The sequence below is a fragment of the Myxocyprinus asiaticus genome, chromosome 1 (genome assembly GCF_019703515.2).
Source record: "Myxocyprinus asiaticus isolate MX2 ecotype Aquarium Trade chromosome 1, UBuf_Myxa_2, whole genome shotgun sequence".
NCBI lineage: Eukaryota > Metazoa > Chordata > Actinopteri > Cypriniformes > Catostomidae > Myxocyprinus > Myxocyprinus asiaticus.
This window is the reverse complement of record NC_059344.1, coordinates 60,846,977-60,861,914: the sequence shown is the minus strand read 5'-3', so window position 1 is coordinate 60,861,914 and position 14,938 is coordinate 60,846,977. Positions and strand designations below refer to the sequence as shown.

Genomic DNA, 14,938 nt, shown 5'->3' with positions numbered 1-14,938 from the left:
ATACTGCAAATACAAAATGTTTAGACAGACCAACAATATTTGGAAATTTATTTGACATTCTTCATCTGGAACTCTTCACTTCTGCAGTAGACAGTGTGTTTCAAATGCATTGACAACTTGTTATATTCAAATATATTATTATAATTAAATTCCACCATGAAAGTCTGCACATGACATCCCCGTTCAGTGGTGAGGATTTCGTTTATAAATGATCTTTTTGTTTAGAAATTAGATTACTTACAACAATATTAACATTACCAGATATACCCCTAACACTTCAGAAGGACAGACATAATAATAATTTCCCCATGTTTCCCATTTTCCTCAATACATTCCTTCGCTTCCACCATGTAACACTGAGCAAACGGCATAGATGGTTTAGAAAGACCAACAATTTCAAACAAAAAAATAACTCCAGTTGTTACATGACAACGAATGGCATATCAAACATATGTAACCTGATTTTGTCTTGATTAAGGTTTGCAAACCCTTAAATAAATAATAAATGTATTATTCAACTGTATAGCAACAGAGAAAGCATTAAAAGCATAAGATTACATGTTTACTGATAGTGGCACCTGGTGGCTAAGGTTGGTACCGCATGCATTTTTTTGAAGAGAGAGAAAAAAAATTTTTTGAAGAGAGGAAAAAAATTCTTTGAAGAGAGAAAAAAAATTTGAAGAGAGAAAAAAAAATTTTTGAAGAGAGAAAAACATTTTTAAGATAGAAAATTTTTTTTTTTTTTGAAGAGAAATTTATTTATTTATTTATTTATTTATTTTTTTTTTAAGAGAGAAAAAAAATTAGGAAGAGAGAAAACAATTTATGACTTAGGCTCAGGAAAGAACTGAGACACTATTAATTAATTAATTTATTTTTTTCACCGTTATTTTTTTTTTTTTCACCTTGCGGTTCAGCGCTTCCGTAGTTTTCTGTTGATAATAAAGCATAAAAAAACTATTAACTGTTATTCCACCTTGTGGACAAAATTCTAATGGAATGGACATTAAAGATTCAATTCAATTAAACTACTAAACTACCACTGCAAATCTTGTTTCAGCCTCTTAAACATTTTAAATAATCTGCCTCTAAGAATCAAATATTTTTGTCACACCTTAAAACATTTTAGTCATCAAATAAATCTGATATGTGCCTTTCGAATATGACTTTAACAGATATTACTTGTTATAACCTCTAAAAATATAAATGTGCAATTTATATGTTTTCTTGAATATCTCATAATCGCTTAATGTTAACTACTGCGTAAATGTGGTGGAAATTGATGCTCTTGACAAGACAGCGAGGCCCATCATGGCTGAGTTCATCAGGCGCTCATGGTTTCAGGTCTCGGTTGACCAATCACTGACAAGAATATGTTTTTAGTTGTGCTCTGATTGGACAAAGCGTCATTACGTTGACTGTGGGCGGAGTTAGAAGTCGGATGAAGACTCCTGTTTGCTGGTTACATCACTGTGAACATCTGGGCAGCTGGTTAAGTTGCGCAGTATCACTTATAACTGTAAGTATTTCTAACTGTTTTACGCAAAATAATTGCTTTCATAAATGTTATATTGACTAAACATCTGTATGTGTACATTACCTGTTATCTTAATTATACAGGTCGATGTTTCAACAATCATACGTCGCAAGTGCAGCATATTACAATCTCTGATATAATATCCAGTTAGAGTGCGACCACTTCTTCTAGTTTATGAATGGAATGTATAATTCTTTGACTTAGAATGGTTGCACAGTAAACTAGATACATTAGAGTATTCTTTTACAATTACTGCATACGCACGCTGCTCATTAACTGGGGACACAATTATCAGTTTCTCTGGATTTATAGGTATGTGTTTGAGTAAAATGAACATATTTGTTTTATTCTATAGACTACTGACAACATTTCTCCCAAATAAAAATATTGTCATTTAGAGCAGTTGTTCTCAACCTTTTTGACTCCAAGGCCACCCCTAGTGGGTCCCGACCCCCTGGTTGAGAACCACTGATTTAGAGCATTTATTTGCATAAAATGACAACTGGTAAAAATAACAAAATAGATGCAGTGTTTTCAGACCTTGAATAATGCAAAGAAAACAAGTTCATATTCATTTTTCATTTTTAAACACAATACTAATGTTTTAACTTAGGAAGAGTTCAGAAATCAATATTTGGTGGAATAACCCTGATTTTCAATCACAACTTTCATGCATCTTGGCATGTTCTCTACTAGTCCTTCACATTGCTGTTGGGTGACATTATGCCACTCCTGGTGCAAAAATTCAAGCAGCTCGGCTTTGGTAGATGGCTTGTGGTGATTATGTGGCTCTTGAACACATTCCAGAGGTTTTCAATGGGGTTCAGGTCTGGAGATTGGGCTGGCCATGACAGGGTCTTGATCTGGTGGTCCTCCATCCACACCTTGATTGACCTGACTGTGTGGCATGAAGCATTGTCCTGCTGGAAAAACCAATCCTCAGAGTTGGGGAACATTGTCAGAGCAGAAGGAAGTAAGTTTTCTTCCAGGATAACCTTGTACGTGGCTTGATTCATGCGTCCTTCACAAAGATGAATCGGTCCGATTTCAGCCTTGCTGAAGCACCCCCAGATCATCGCCGATCCTCCACCAAATTTCACAATTGGTGCGAGACACTGTGCCTTGTAGGGCTCTCCAAGTCTCCGTCTAACCATTAGACGACCAGATGTTGGGCAAAGCTGAAAATTGGACTCCTCAGAGAAGATGACCTTACTCCAGTCCTCTACGGTCCATTCCTTATGGCCTTTTACAAACCTCAGCCTGGCTCTTCTTTGCTTCTCATTGATGAAGGGCTTTTGTCTAGCTTTGCACGACTTCAGCCCTGCCCCTAGGGGCCTGTTTTCCCTCATTAAATAAGATTTGGTTCAGGTGATCACCTAATCAGTACCTCATTAAGTAGAATTAGGTGTGCTTGTGTTGGAATTCAACAGACACTGGAATGGAACGACTGCCATACATGTAGAGATGATGATTTAAGAAAAATTTGGAGTGGACTCTTAATAGTGAGTTGTATATTATCGCAATATACTAGTTTATTTCTTCTTCTGTAAAACCAATAAAAATCAGTTAACTTAATAAATACCCTAATTATGCCTATTTTTGGAAAATCTAGTCAGTGAAATAAATAGTTCTTAAATGAACTTCCTCTTATATATTTTTCTCCTTATATAGAACTTGACAAGTTAAAAATAAAATAAAACACTCAATTTCACATAATGCCACATTTTCAGAGCAAAGTAACACAGAAAATATTACATAATTTTAGTAAAATAAATACACACACAACGAAGTTAGCACGTCAGAAAATACATTTAAAATATATTTAGGAACACTTCTTGCAAAAATAAAAAATAAATTACGGAATGCATCTTTAGGCCGTCATAATATTGCAGATAAAAAAAATTCTAATCTGCGTCGGCTTTTGTGAACCTACACGACATCGCACCTGTTTTAAGAATAAGCTCCTCTTCATTTATTGTAATTTTTTGGGGGGGATTTTTCTCCTTTTTCACCTGATTTGGAATGCCCAATTCCCAATGTGCTTTTAAGTCCCCGTGGTCATGTAGTAATTCCCCTCAATCCAGGTGGCGGAGGACGAATCCCAGCTGCCTCCGCGTCTGAGACCGCCAACCCGTGCATCTTATCACGTGCGTGTGGAGGCTTCACGGCATCCACTGCGGCATCCATGCTCAACTCACCACGTGCCCCACCGAGAACGAACCACATTATAGTGACCACAAGGATGTTACCCCTTGTGACTCTACCCTCCCTAGCAACCAGGCCAATTTGGTTGCTTAGGAGACCTGGCCGGAGTCACTCAGCACGCCCTGGGATTCGAGCTAGCAAACTAGCGAGCCCCAGGGGTGGTAGCCAGCGTCTTTTACCACTGAGCTACCCAGGCCCCCCTCTTCATTTTCTTGACTTTTCTATTGATCATATCAGTAATAATTCATTAAATGATGGAGAAGTACAGATGTGCGGTGTAGTCAAGTGCACCTCGGTATGTTAAAGTGATGATTTAGGTATCACAGTGACGCTGTCCTGGCAGAGTAATTCAGATCACGGTGGACTGCTGCATCCTCCGCTATAGAGCGTACAGAAGCGGCCCGCAAAATCAAAATGGGAGTGAACCAGCAACGAGTTTCTGGCCGTGTTTGCGCCGTTGCCTGATCTGCATAATTCCTTTAGTGAATCTGGCGTTACACCAGCACGCACAATTAACTGGCAATTTTACCAGCCTCAACTCATTACCCACTCAAGCCTCACATGGAGCGTGCCCACTGGTATATACGCTCACGCTGTGCACATGGATATGTACATATCGCGATATACACGATATTAATCTCTATCGATTGACGCTTTATATCGTCGCCATGAAATATATCGTCATATCGCCCAGCCCTGTCTGCAACTATTGTTTACATTAGGCTTATGTAACGAACCAATTTCAAAGTAAACTGTAAAAAAGCACCGCCTTTCAGATGAGACATTAAACCGAGGTCCTGACTCTCTGTGGTCATTAAAAATCCCAGGGCACTTGGTATAACCCTGGTGTCCTAGCCAAAATTCCCCCCGTTGGCCCTTATCTATCATGGCCTCTTAATAATCTCCATCCCTGAATTGGCTACATCACTCTACTATCCTCTCCACCAATAGCTGGTGTGTGGTGGGCGTTCTGGCACACTGTGGCTGCTAGTCATACATAAATAACACCTAAATCGTAGTGGACTATTATCTACTACAGTGTACTTTGTCCTCCCCTTACATTTCAGTAGAGGGCTGGGTCACTTATGCAGGGAGTTTGTTCTTATTCTCTTCCCCACAATCTCAATCTTTCTCTCTGCTTTCTAAATTCCACTCACTCAGACATCCATGACTGCGGCTGACCTTGTAAGAAAGCGCCACAAGGCGAGCTCCGGTGATGCAGGGGCTGGGGCGAAAGGCCACGCGAAGGAGCCGGTACAGTGGGGAAGGGCATGGTGAGTCACAGTTCTGCTTTGTCTATATAGTCATAGCTTGTAGTTTGATGGTACTCAGTCTCCAAGCAGATTAGACCTTTATATAGAATGTTGCTCACTTCCTTTTTTCTTTTCGTTTTTAAAGTAGTGCAGTAGTTTAAGGCATTATCTTGAACTAAAAATGTCCAAGCCACTACTCTTTCTGTTCCTGTTGCTTATGTGAACCAACATATGATTAAGCTCAACCTCTGTACAAGTAGATGCATATTGTGTTAGATATAATTTTTGGCAATGCACATATTGTAATAGCCCTGTGGAAGAAGCATAAAACATTAAGACTTAAAGGTGCACTCAGTATTTTTTTCCTCATGGATTTTTTTTTATTACTACAAATAATGAATAGTAATTTTGAAATGCATGTAAAAAAAAAAAAAAAAGCATGAGCACTGACATGAGATGAAGACTGTAGTCATATCAGTAACCTTATAAAATATGTTATATTCTACATGTAGAGGGTCCCCTCATGGGGCGGCCATGTTAGGATCACATGACCAGCTGAATTTTTATCGCTTAATCTCAGTAACCACTCTGTTATTGGACACTTTCACTCATGGATCTAATTAATCATAGGTGACTGTGAACAGTACATTTTTCACAATGGCAACAGTAACTGAAAACTGTTGCTTTTGAATAATGCAGCATCCAGGCCCCTAGGTGTCAGTGTTCAAGTCCAAGACTACATATTTAAAAAATTACCAAGTGCACCTTTAATAAAAGCTTTCATTAGCAAGTCATTTACGAACATTATATAATTGTACTGTAAATATTTAAAGGTATACCTCAAAGCTTTACAACATTTCTAATATGAATGTATATTAACAAATGATATGTTAAAGGAATAGTTCAACCAAAATTGAAAATTCTCTCATCATTTACTCACCCTCATGCCATCCTAGATGTGAATGACTTTCTTTCTTCTGCAGAACACAAACAAAGATTTTAGAAGAATATCTCAGCTCTACAATGCAAGTGATCGGTGATCAAAACTTTGAAACTCCAGAAAGCACATAAAGGCAGCATAGAAGTAATCCATACGACTCCAGTGGTTTAATCCATGTATTCAAAAGTGATATGATAGCTGCGGGTGTGAAACAGATAAATATTTAAGTCCTTTTTTTTTTTTTTTTTACTATAAATCTACTTTCAAACAGCCCTCCTATGCACGTTCGCGAGAACCGATTGGCATTCTTTGTGCATATCACCACCTACGCACATATGAGGGCTGGTAAAAGTGTAGATTTACAGTTAAAAAAAAGGACTTAAATATTGAACTGTTTCTCACCCACTCCTATAATATCACTTCTGAAGACATGGATTCAACCACTGAAGTCGTATGGATTACTTTTATGCTGCCTTTATGTGCTTTTTGGAGCTTCAAAGTTTTGGTCACCATTCACTTGCATTGTATGGACCAACAGAGCTGAGATATTCTTCTAAAAATGTTAATTTGTGTTCAGCAGAAGAAAGAAAGTCATACACATCTGGGGTGGCATGAGGGTGAATAAATGATGAGAGGGTGACATTTTTTTTTTGGGTGAAATATTCCTTTAATCATTATTTAACGTAATAAATAATAATGTTTGTTAATATTATTCATGTAAATAATTATGAAATGTTAGGTGTTCTTGTAGCTCAACTGGCTGGGTATGGCAAATGAACAAATGCAAATCTTTTACAGCAAATGGTAACCAGCTGGAAAAAATAAAAATAAAAATTGCAATTTGTTGTATACAGTAAGTAACTCCTCAGTTGAAAAAAAAAAAAAAAAAAAAAAATTTTTATAAAATGAAATTTTCCCATTTTAAACATCATGAATCTACTTATCTATCTACCAGTATTTATGAATCTAGGGTCTACTTATTCATAAATAATGACAGTTTTTTCACTAAAACTAGACAACCATTTGCGTACTCCACTCTGTACTCTACATACTCTATATTAAGGTCCCAAACACAAAGTAAAGTAGATACTGGATTAGTTTATACACTACATGTAAATAAATAAAAGTTAGGGAGAGTATATCAGATTATCACTTTCAACATAACACAAAGAAAACCAACTGTAGAAATTCCAGTAACAAATATGCAATCTTCACCTTTCTCAGTGGAATAATTTTACATAAAACACTTGTAAGCAAAGTTGTAAATTTAGACTGTCAACAGTGACATACATTTCACCGATTCCTTCATAACAAATGAAAATATCCACAAATATCCTACTGACTCTAATGTTGATTCTCTCTTGATCTCTGTAGGGAGGTGGATTGGTTCTCTCTGACATGTGTGCTCCTGCTGCTGTGTCTGGCCCCTTTTATTGTCTTTTTCTTCATCATGGCATGTGATCAGTACCAGTGCTCCATCAGCCACCCTTTATTGGACCTCTACAATGGTGATACCATCCTGCTTACCATCTGGAACCGTGCCCCTTCCTTCACATTGGCTGCAGCCAAGATCTATGCCACTTGGGTTGCTTTTCAGGTATGGAGAATTAGAGAAGTGTAAATTGGACATAACATATGGTTTGAATGGTTTTGGACTCAAGTGAGGTTGTCTCTACACTAGGTAGTGCTGTACATGTGGGTTCCAGATTTCTTGCACAAGATCTTGCCTGGCTATGTGGGAGGAGTTCAGGATGGTGCCCGAACACCAGCAGGTAAATGAATAAATGGGTCCAGATTTGTTTTGTTCTTTTCTTTTGAATAAACAGTTCAGTGTACCAAAATGTGTCAAATACAGAATAATATTGTTGTTACTATTCTAAGCAACCGTGTGTCCTAGTCTGTCATGTAATGTGGATATTTTGCTTTCAGGTCTCATGAATAAGTATGAGATCAACGGTCTACAGTGCTGGGTAATAACTCATGTTTTGTGGGTGGCCAATGCTCAATATTTTCACTGGTTTTCACCAACCATCATCATCGACAACTGGATTCCTCTGTTGTGGTGCACCAACATCCTCGGCTATGTTGTGTCCACTTTTGCTTTCGTCAAAGCGTACCTGTTCCCTACCAACCCAGAAGACTGGTGAGAATATAATAGTTTTACATCATTTACAAAGTGTCTGTTTTTTCTATGCTGCATTCATTTTGATTAATTGTCCTGCTCTTGTTTGACTCTTGCAGTAAATTCACCGGCAACATCTTCTATAACTACATGATGGGGATTGAGTTCAACCCTCGTATAGGACAATGGTTTGACTTCAAGCTTTTCTTCAATGGCCGGCCCGGTATCGTAGCATGGACTCTGATTAACTTGTCCTATGCTGCCAAACAGCAGGAGCTGTATGGCTATGTAACAAACTCTATGATCCTGGTTAATGTTTTGCAAGTAAGTCATTAAACCACTAGATGGGACTACAAAACAAGCTAGAGGTGCTTGCCAAGACAAGCACAATTACTGTTGACCTTTTGACTGTTGTACAATAAAATGGATCGAAAAAATGCCATAGACTTGCATTAAAGCAGGGACCCAAACAATATCTAGAAACTAAAATATCATAGAAACTTGGGGAAGGGAAGTAAACAACTACATAGCAATCACCCAGACCAGAAACCCTGCAAACTGCCCAGAACACCCTAGCGACCGCATAGCAATATCCTAAAAACTATCCACAGCACCCAAGCATTGTGGTGCTCTAGCAAGCACACTAAAAATCTATTTTGAAGTAGCAAATATAAGGTTTTATCAGTGGGTAAACAGAGTTGCATGACATTTCTTAAAGGAATAGTTCACCTAAAAATGAAAATGTTCTCATCACTTTCTTATTTATACTGAACACAAACATTTAGAAGAAAATTCAGCTCTGTAGGTCCATACAATGCAAGTGAATGGTGACTAAAATGTTGAAGTTCCAAAAAGCACATAAAGGTGGTTTAATCCATATCTTCTGAAGCACTATGATAGGTGTGGGTGAGAAACAGATAAATTCTTTAAGTCCTTTTTTTACTCCTCCCTGCCCAGTAGGTGGCGATATGCACAAAGAATGCGACTCACCAAAAACACAAGAAGAAGACGGTGGCAGTGAATGTAAAAGTGGAGATTGATAGTAAAAAAGGACTTAAATATTGTTCTGTTTTTCACCCACACCTATCATATCGCTTCTGAAGACAGAGATTTAACCAATGGAGTCAGATGGATTACTTTTATGCTGCCTTTATGTGCTTTAAAATTTTAGTACCCATTCACTTGCATTGTACGGACCAACAGAGCCGAGATATTCTTCTAAAAATCTTCATTTTTGTTCAGCAGAAGAACGAAAGTCATACACATCTGAAATGGCATGAGGGTAAGTACAGTAAATGATGAGAGAATTTTCATTTCGGAATGTCTGTTTGCATCCCGGTGTGAATAGCATCTGCCACACAGGCCAGCTATTTGCACCCCAATAGTCTGGTGGAACCACTGAAATATATGACAAACTAACCAACTGATGTCGCTGCAGTGGCGTGGGGTGTAAAGATGGTGTGTGAATGTGTACTGAAGTCCTTGCGACCTCGGTTTGAATCCACATTTTGTCCCACTCTTTTTCCCATCCGATTTCCTGTTCCCACTCTTACTATTTCCTTAAATACTACTTAAAATAATAGATAAAAATGAATATGAATGTTGATTTCATCGCAGTGATTTGGTCACGGCGAATGTTGAGGAGTGTAGAGAAGGGTTTGATCCGGAGGCGGGGTCTGTCGATCGCACTCGTTCCAGCGGATCGGCATCGCTTGTGTGTAGATTGCATCACTGTATTACTAATATTGTAGTAACCATGTTTTTTGGAAGAAACCATAGTTTTAATGCAATTAACAATGGTGTTGTTAGTACAGTAATACGGTGATAATATAGTAACCATGGTTCATTTTTTGGTTACTGTAAATTTACAAAAAATACCATGGTAAAACCATGGTTACAGTAGTAAAACCAAGGTTATTTTTTTCTAAGCTAAGGTTAAGGTTAGGTTTAGGTGTTAATGTAGTGTGTTTGTGGGACTCTAAATTAACACAATAAATACTGCAGTGATGGCCATACTGTATGTTAGTATTTAAATATGGGTGTGTGACAAGGGCGTGGCCGGGCCGTGATGGAGCACAGCCGGCGCTGAATCAGCTGATCTCGCTCTCCCGCTGATCAGATGATTCAGCGCCGGCATCAAAAAGTTTGAAAAATGTACCTCTTTCTTCTCTAAGGCCATCTATGTGTTGGACTTCTTCTGGAATGAAGCCTGGTACCTCAAGACAATTGACATCTGCCATGATCACTTTGGCTGGTATCTGGGCTGGGGAGACTGCGTCTGGCTTCCATTTCTCTACACACTGCAGGTGTGTATCTGATCAAATTCTTCACCTCAAAATTGGATCCATTTTAGTGGATCCCCTACCACATGTGTCTTTGAAAGATATGTATTTTATGATCTGTACATGTATTTCATAAAAATAAATAAATAAATATATATATATATATATATATATATATATATATTAGAGCCCGACCGATATGGGATTTTAGAGATGATACCGATTTTAGAGAGGGAAAATTCACAGATTACCGATATGGTGACCGATATAGCTAATTTTTGAGCTGGAATGAAAACAGACCTTTTCAATGTGGATTGTGCACCGATTTTGCACCGATATGACTATGCAAAGGTACTCAGAAGTCTGCTTTCTTAAACAAATATTTTTATCAAATAATATTTGACATTATTATTATACATTGTCAACAAATTCTTGAAATGAACACTGAGAAAATAAAGAATAAATACAAATACAATAAATAGCTAAATAAACATCAGTATTACTGTTTAGTATCAGTCAAATGCTGACCATAAAAATAAAGAATAAATAAAAATAAAATAAATAGCTAAATAAACATCAGGGGCCGGTTGAACCAGCTATACGTACGTTACAACTCAGCCTAGTTGTGGCGTAAATGGGCACTAAGTCACAATTTATGCTCTACTAAATATGTGAGCGTTGCACCATTATACTTATGTAGGATGTAACCCTACTTATAAACTAAATATATACGACAGCCTCCGACAAGGAGTAATGGTTGGAATAAAAAAGCAGACTCATTTAATGACATCAGTGAGCTCATGTTTTGGTTGACAGGCTTCAGTCCTTTCGGCATATACGATGATGTTGGCATTTACACTCGTTTACATTTACGAGAGAGAGAAAAAAAAAGGACTTTTAAGTGGCTCTTCAGCATGAAACCGATCTAACGGTGCAGTTTTAGGGTGCGTCGCCCGGTGTCAAGTTTCAACACATTCAAAATATATATATAGGATATTAAAATGAATAAATGTCTATTTTTCCAGCCTGTTGTATTAGTATGTATCACCCCTCATTTATTTTAGGTACAGTCCTATATATTATTATTTACACAGGGCAAATATACTATTTATTAAATCTACTTTTATTACGCATTCTATTTTAATGTCTGGAAAACCAGACTTTTAAATATTACATTTTATAAATGCAACGACTGGAATTGTTTGGTTGAAGGGGGTACCAAACTGTGAATCCTGAACAAAACATTTTGGTGAATACATGTTTACTCATTAGATTCCACTCAGCTGACAAGCTATGAAAGTAGCTACGTGATTAGCTAGTTAGCTATAAGCTCGTTGTCACGGAGAGTAAAGGATGGACTTTATTACTTTCCAGCATTGTGTCTCACCAACTAGGCAACAGCGAAGCATGAAATCAACACTCAACAGACACAATCCACCACCGCACCGTTGTCTGCTGAACTGCAAAAAGATGCTCTGATATTTACCTTTCAGTCTGCTACATTACTGACTGCACTGACAAACTATAGCTGGCTAACAGCAAACAGATGTGATAAACATGAGTAACATGGTTGTCAGGGACAGGATTAACATTATATTAGTTATATAAAATGATGGGGTCATTTTCTATTAACTTTCCAGTATGTATTTCACAAACTAGTTAGCAATTTAATGAGAAGAGATCGCTCAAATCCGCACCATTTAACTCCGCCCTGTCTGCAGAACCATCGTCAGTTCAGAGTCAGCTCTGCTCAGCTGGACAAACTACACTATGACACCAATTCTAAAGCATTGTTTTCTGCATTATATGTTCTGAAAAAAAGTTTTCATATCGGTGCATATAGGAAAAATAGACGCCGATACCGATATATAGGTGAAATGCTAACAGGCCGATATTATCATATATATATATATATATATATATATATATATATATATATATATATATATATATATATATATATACTGATATATTGCATTATTATTATAATTTTTTTCTTAAATACAACATAATTATTTCATACATATATATATATATATATATATATATATATATATATATATATATATATATATATATATATATATAACTGGTTAATTCAGTTTGATTAATTAAATAAAACATAATGGCTAAAAAAAAATGCAATTAATAATTTCCCTGGACAGTATTAAGGACTATTCCTACCATTGGAGCAATTTAAGGTTGAAGTACCACCTGTTTCAGCAGGGGGCAGTAAGCAAGCACTTACATGACCCCAGATTGCACTATAGGGATGGGCATTATTGAGTAATTTTGTAGTCGAGTACTCTAACCCATAAAAAATGAGTACTTGATTACTCTTAAAATGTAAATTATAATGTAAATTAAAAAATAAAAAGTATGACACGTACATTGCATTTTTATTTTGTTTTATTCACAAACGTTACCAGGAACGGTTTCAAAATATGCAAACTTCAACAAACTTTGCGTTTCATTTCGAAAAAACTGAAATTCAGTTCTCATTACATTTCATTATAATTCTAAAAAGCATTAATGACATTAATTGCGAGATTTGATGAGAAATTCAGAGGGAAAGTACAGTATAATTCAGCGTTGCCAACGGCAGACAAATGCACAAAGGAAAATCTATTTGCCAAATCAAGTAGTAGTTTTAACAGTATTTTAATTAGTTGGTGCTGAACGAGGACTTGAGTAGTCGATCAAGGTTGCACCTACCGAAACTGCCCATCACCCGTCTTTTTTCCAGAAACTCAATTGTATTTACAATTGAAGCACTGAGTATACTCATTATGTATTTTGATGTGCATGTAGTGTCAATCTCAGCATTTCTGTTCTTGTTTTTAGGGCCTTTACTTGGTCTACAACCCCATCCAGCTTTCCACGCTCCACGCCACAGGTGTCCTCATTTTGGGACTAGTGGGATATTACATTTTCCGCTCAGCCAACCATCAGAAAGATCTTTTCCGTCGTACAGAAGGCAACTGCAAAATCTGGGGTAAGAAGCCCGCCTTCATCGAGTGTTCGTATCGCTCGACCGACGGCGGCATTCACAAAAGCAAGCTGTTGACGTCGGGCTTCTGGGGGGTGGCCCGTCACATGAACTACACGGGCGATTTGATGGGCTCACTTGCATATTGCATGGCCTGTGGCGGTGAGCACTTGCTGCCTTATTTTTACATCGTATACATGACTATTCTACTGGTGCACCGTTGCGTGCGCGATGAGCACCGCTGTAGTAACAAGTACAGCAAGGACTGGGATCGCTACACTGCAGCTGTGCCCTACCGTCTGCTGCCTGGTATCTTCTAGAGAGATTGTGTTTCAGCATATCACAGAATGCCATTTTTAACCACAGCCACATACAGCAAAGACACCTATTTACTGTGGCTGCTCATACTCATTCATTTTTAAAAGTTTGGCGTCTTAGACTTTTATGGGAGGTTTAACAGTGTAAGCTTATGTATGTAAGCTAATGTGTGTATGTAAATAATTTTTGGTCTGTTTGTGAATGAATGCGAGCGTGTTTGTGAATATATCACTACATGATTGTCAAGGTGATACAATGCACTTCAATACAAAATGACATTTTAAAAGGCTGAAGATACTGTGAACTCATGTCCTAATTCTTTTGCATTTGAATAAGCTGTATATGGTAATTCCATATTGCACCATTCTCGGAAAATGTTTGTCAATTTTTTTGATAAGCATGAAAACTACATATAGTATGTAGTTCATTATTGTTCAGAGTATAAAGGGACAAAAGTCTTTAAGTCCAGAAATACTAAGACTGCAGCTAATCATTTCTATTCATTTTTTTCTACCAGCCACACTATTAAAATATTATGCTTTTTCTCTTGATGAAAACCTTTGTTATATAGAGTTTATAAGTGTTGAGAAAATAAAAAGCTGAACTGCTTAAAATCTTCATTGAAAGTATACTGTATATTTCTGTGTGGTTAAACAGTTTGGGAGTCCAGGATGATTTTCTGTATCATTAATAGCAGGTACAGTGAAAGAGTTTTGCTAATGACAGCTATTTAAAATGTAAAATCATTTAAAATAAATTACACATTTTTACATTATATTAATTTTACTATTTCACTTGAAGTGATTAAGTGTTACCGTGGACAGCTATTTAAAATGATTTACAAAAGTTTTTAGATTAACAGTTTTACATGATTAAAATTATTTAAAAATACTTTTAGTGAAAAGTAAAATGTACAGTATGTGTGGTAAGCGTTTCACATTGGACAACTATTTCAAATTGCTTTCATAATGATTACTTTTAGTTATTTAGTATTTAATATTATTTTTAAATTACTTAATTATCTAAATGTATTCAAAAATTATATAAAATATTAAATTTAATTAAAAAAAATCACTGAAAGTAATGTTTGGCTCAAATAAAGAAATACAAGTAAAATAGAAGTGTTAGTATTACATATGTAATTAATATTAAAATATTAAATTACCACAAAAAAATAATGTAAACATTTTTAAATAAATGTAAAAAATGTGCTAAAGCATGTATCCTCAGTTCTGGGCATCCAGGATGATTTTAGGACACCTATTTAAAAATGTAAGATATTTTTAATTGCT

At 36.6% G+C, this 14,938-nt stretch overlaps 1 protein-coding gene across 1 annotated transcript; it reads left to right on the top strand.

The window, feature by feature from the left end:
* Positions 1–1,428: 1,428 nt before the first annotated feature.
* On the top strand, positions 1,429–14,266 carry LOC127440584 (7-dehydrocholesterol reductase-like). The gene is made up of 8 exons (XM_051697269.1): positions 1,429–1,519; positions 4,904–5,016; positions 7,310–7,532; positions 7,617–7,707; positions 7,865–8,078; positions 8,177–8,381; positions 10,232–10,363; positions 13,184–14,266. Exons 1-8 carry the CDS (start codon positions 1,442–1,444, stop codon positions 13,646–13,648), a joined length of 1,521 nt encoding a protein of 506 aa, XP_051553229.1. The 5' UTR covers positions 1,429–1,441; the 3' UTR covers positions 13,649–14,266.
* Positions 14,267–14,938: the final 672 nt, after the last annotated feature.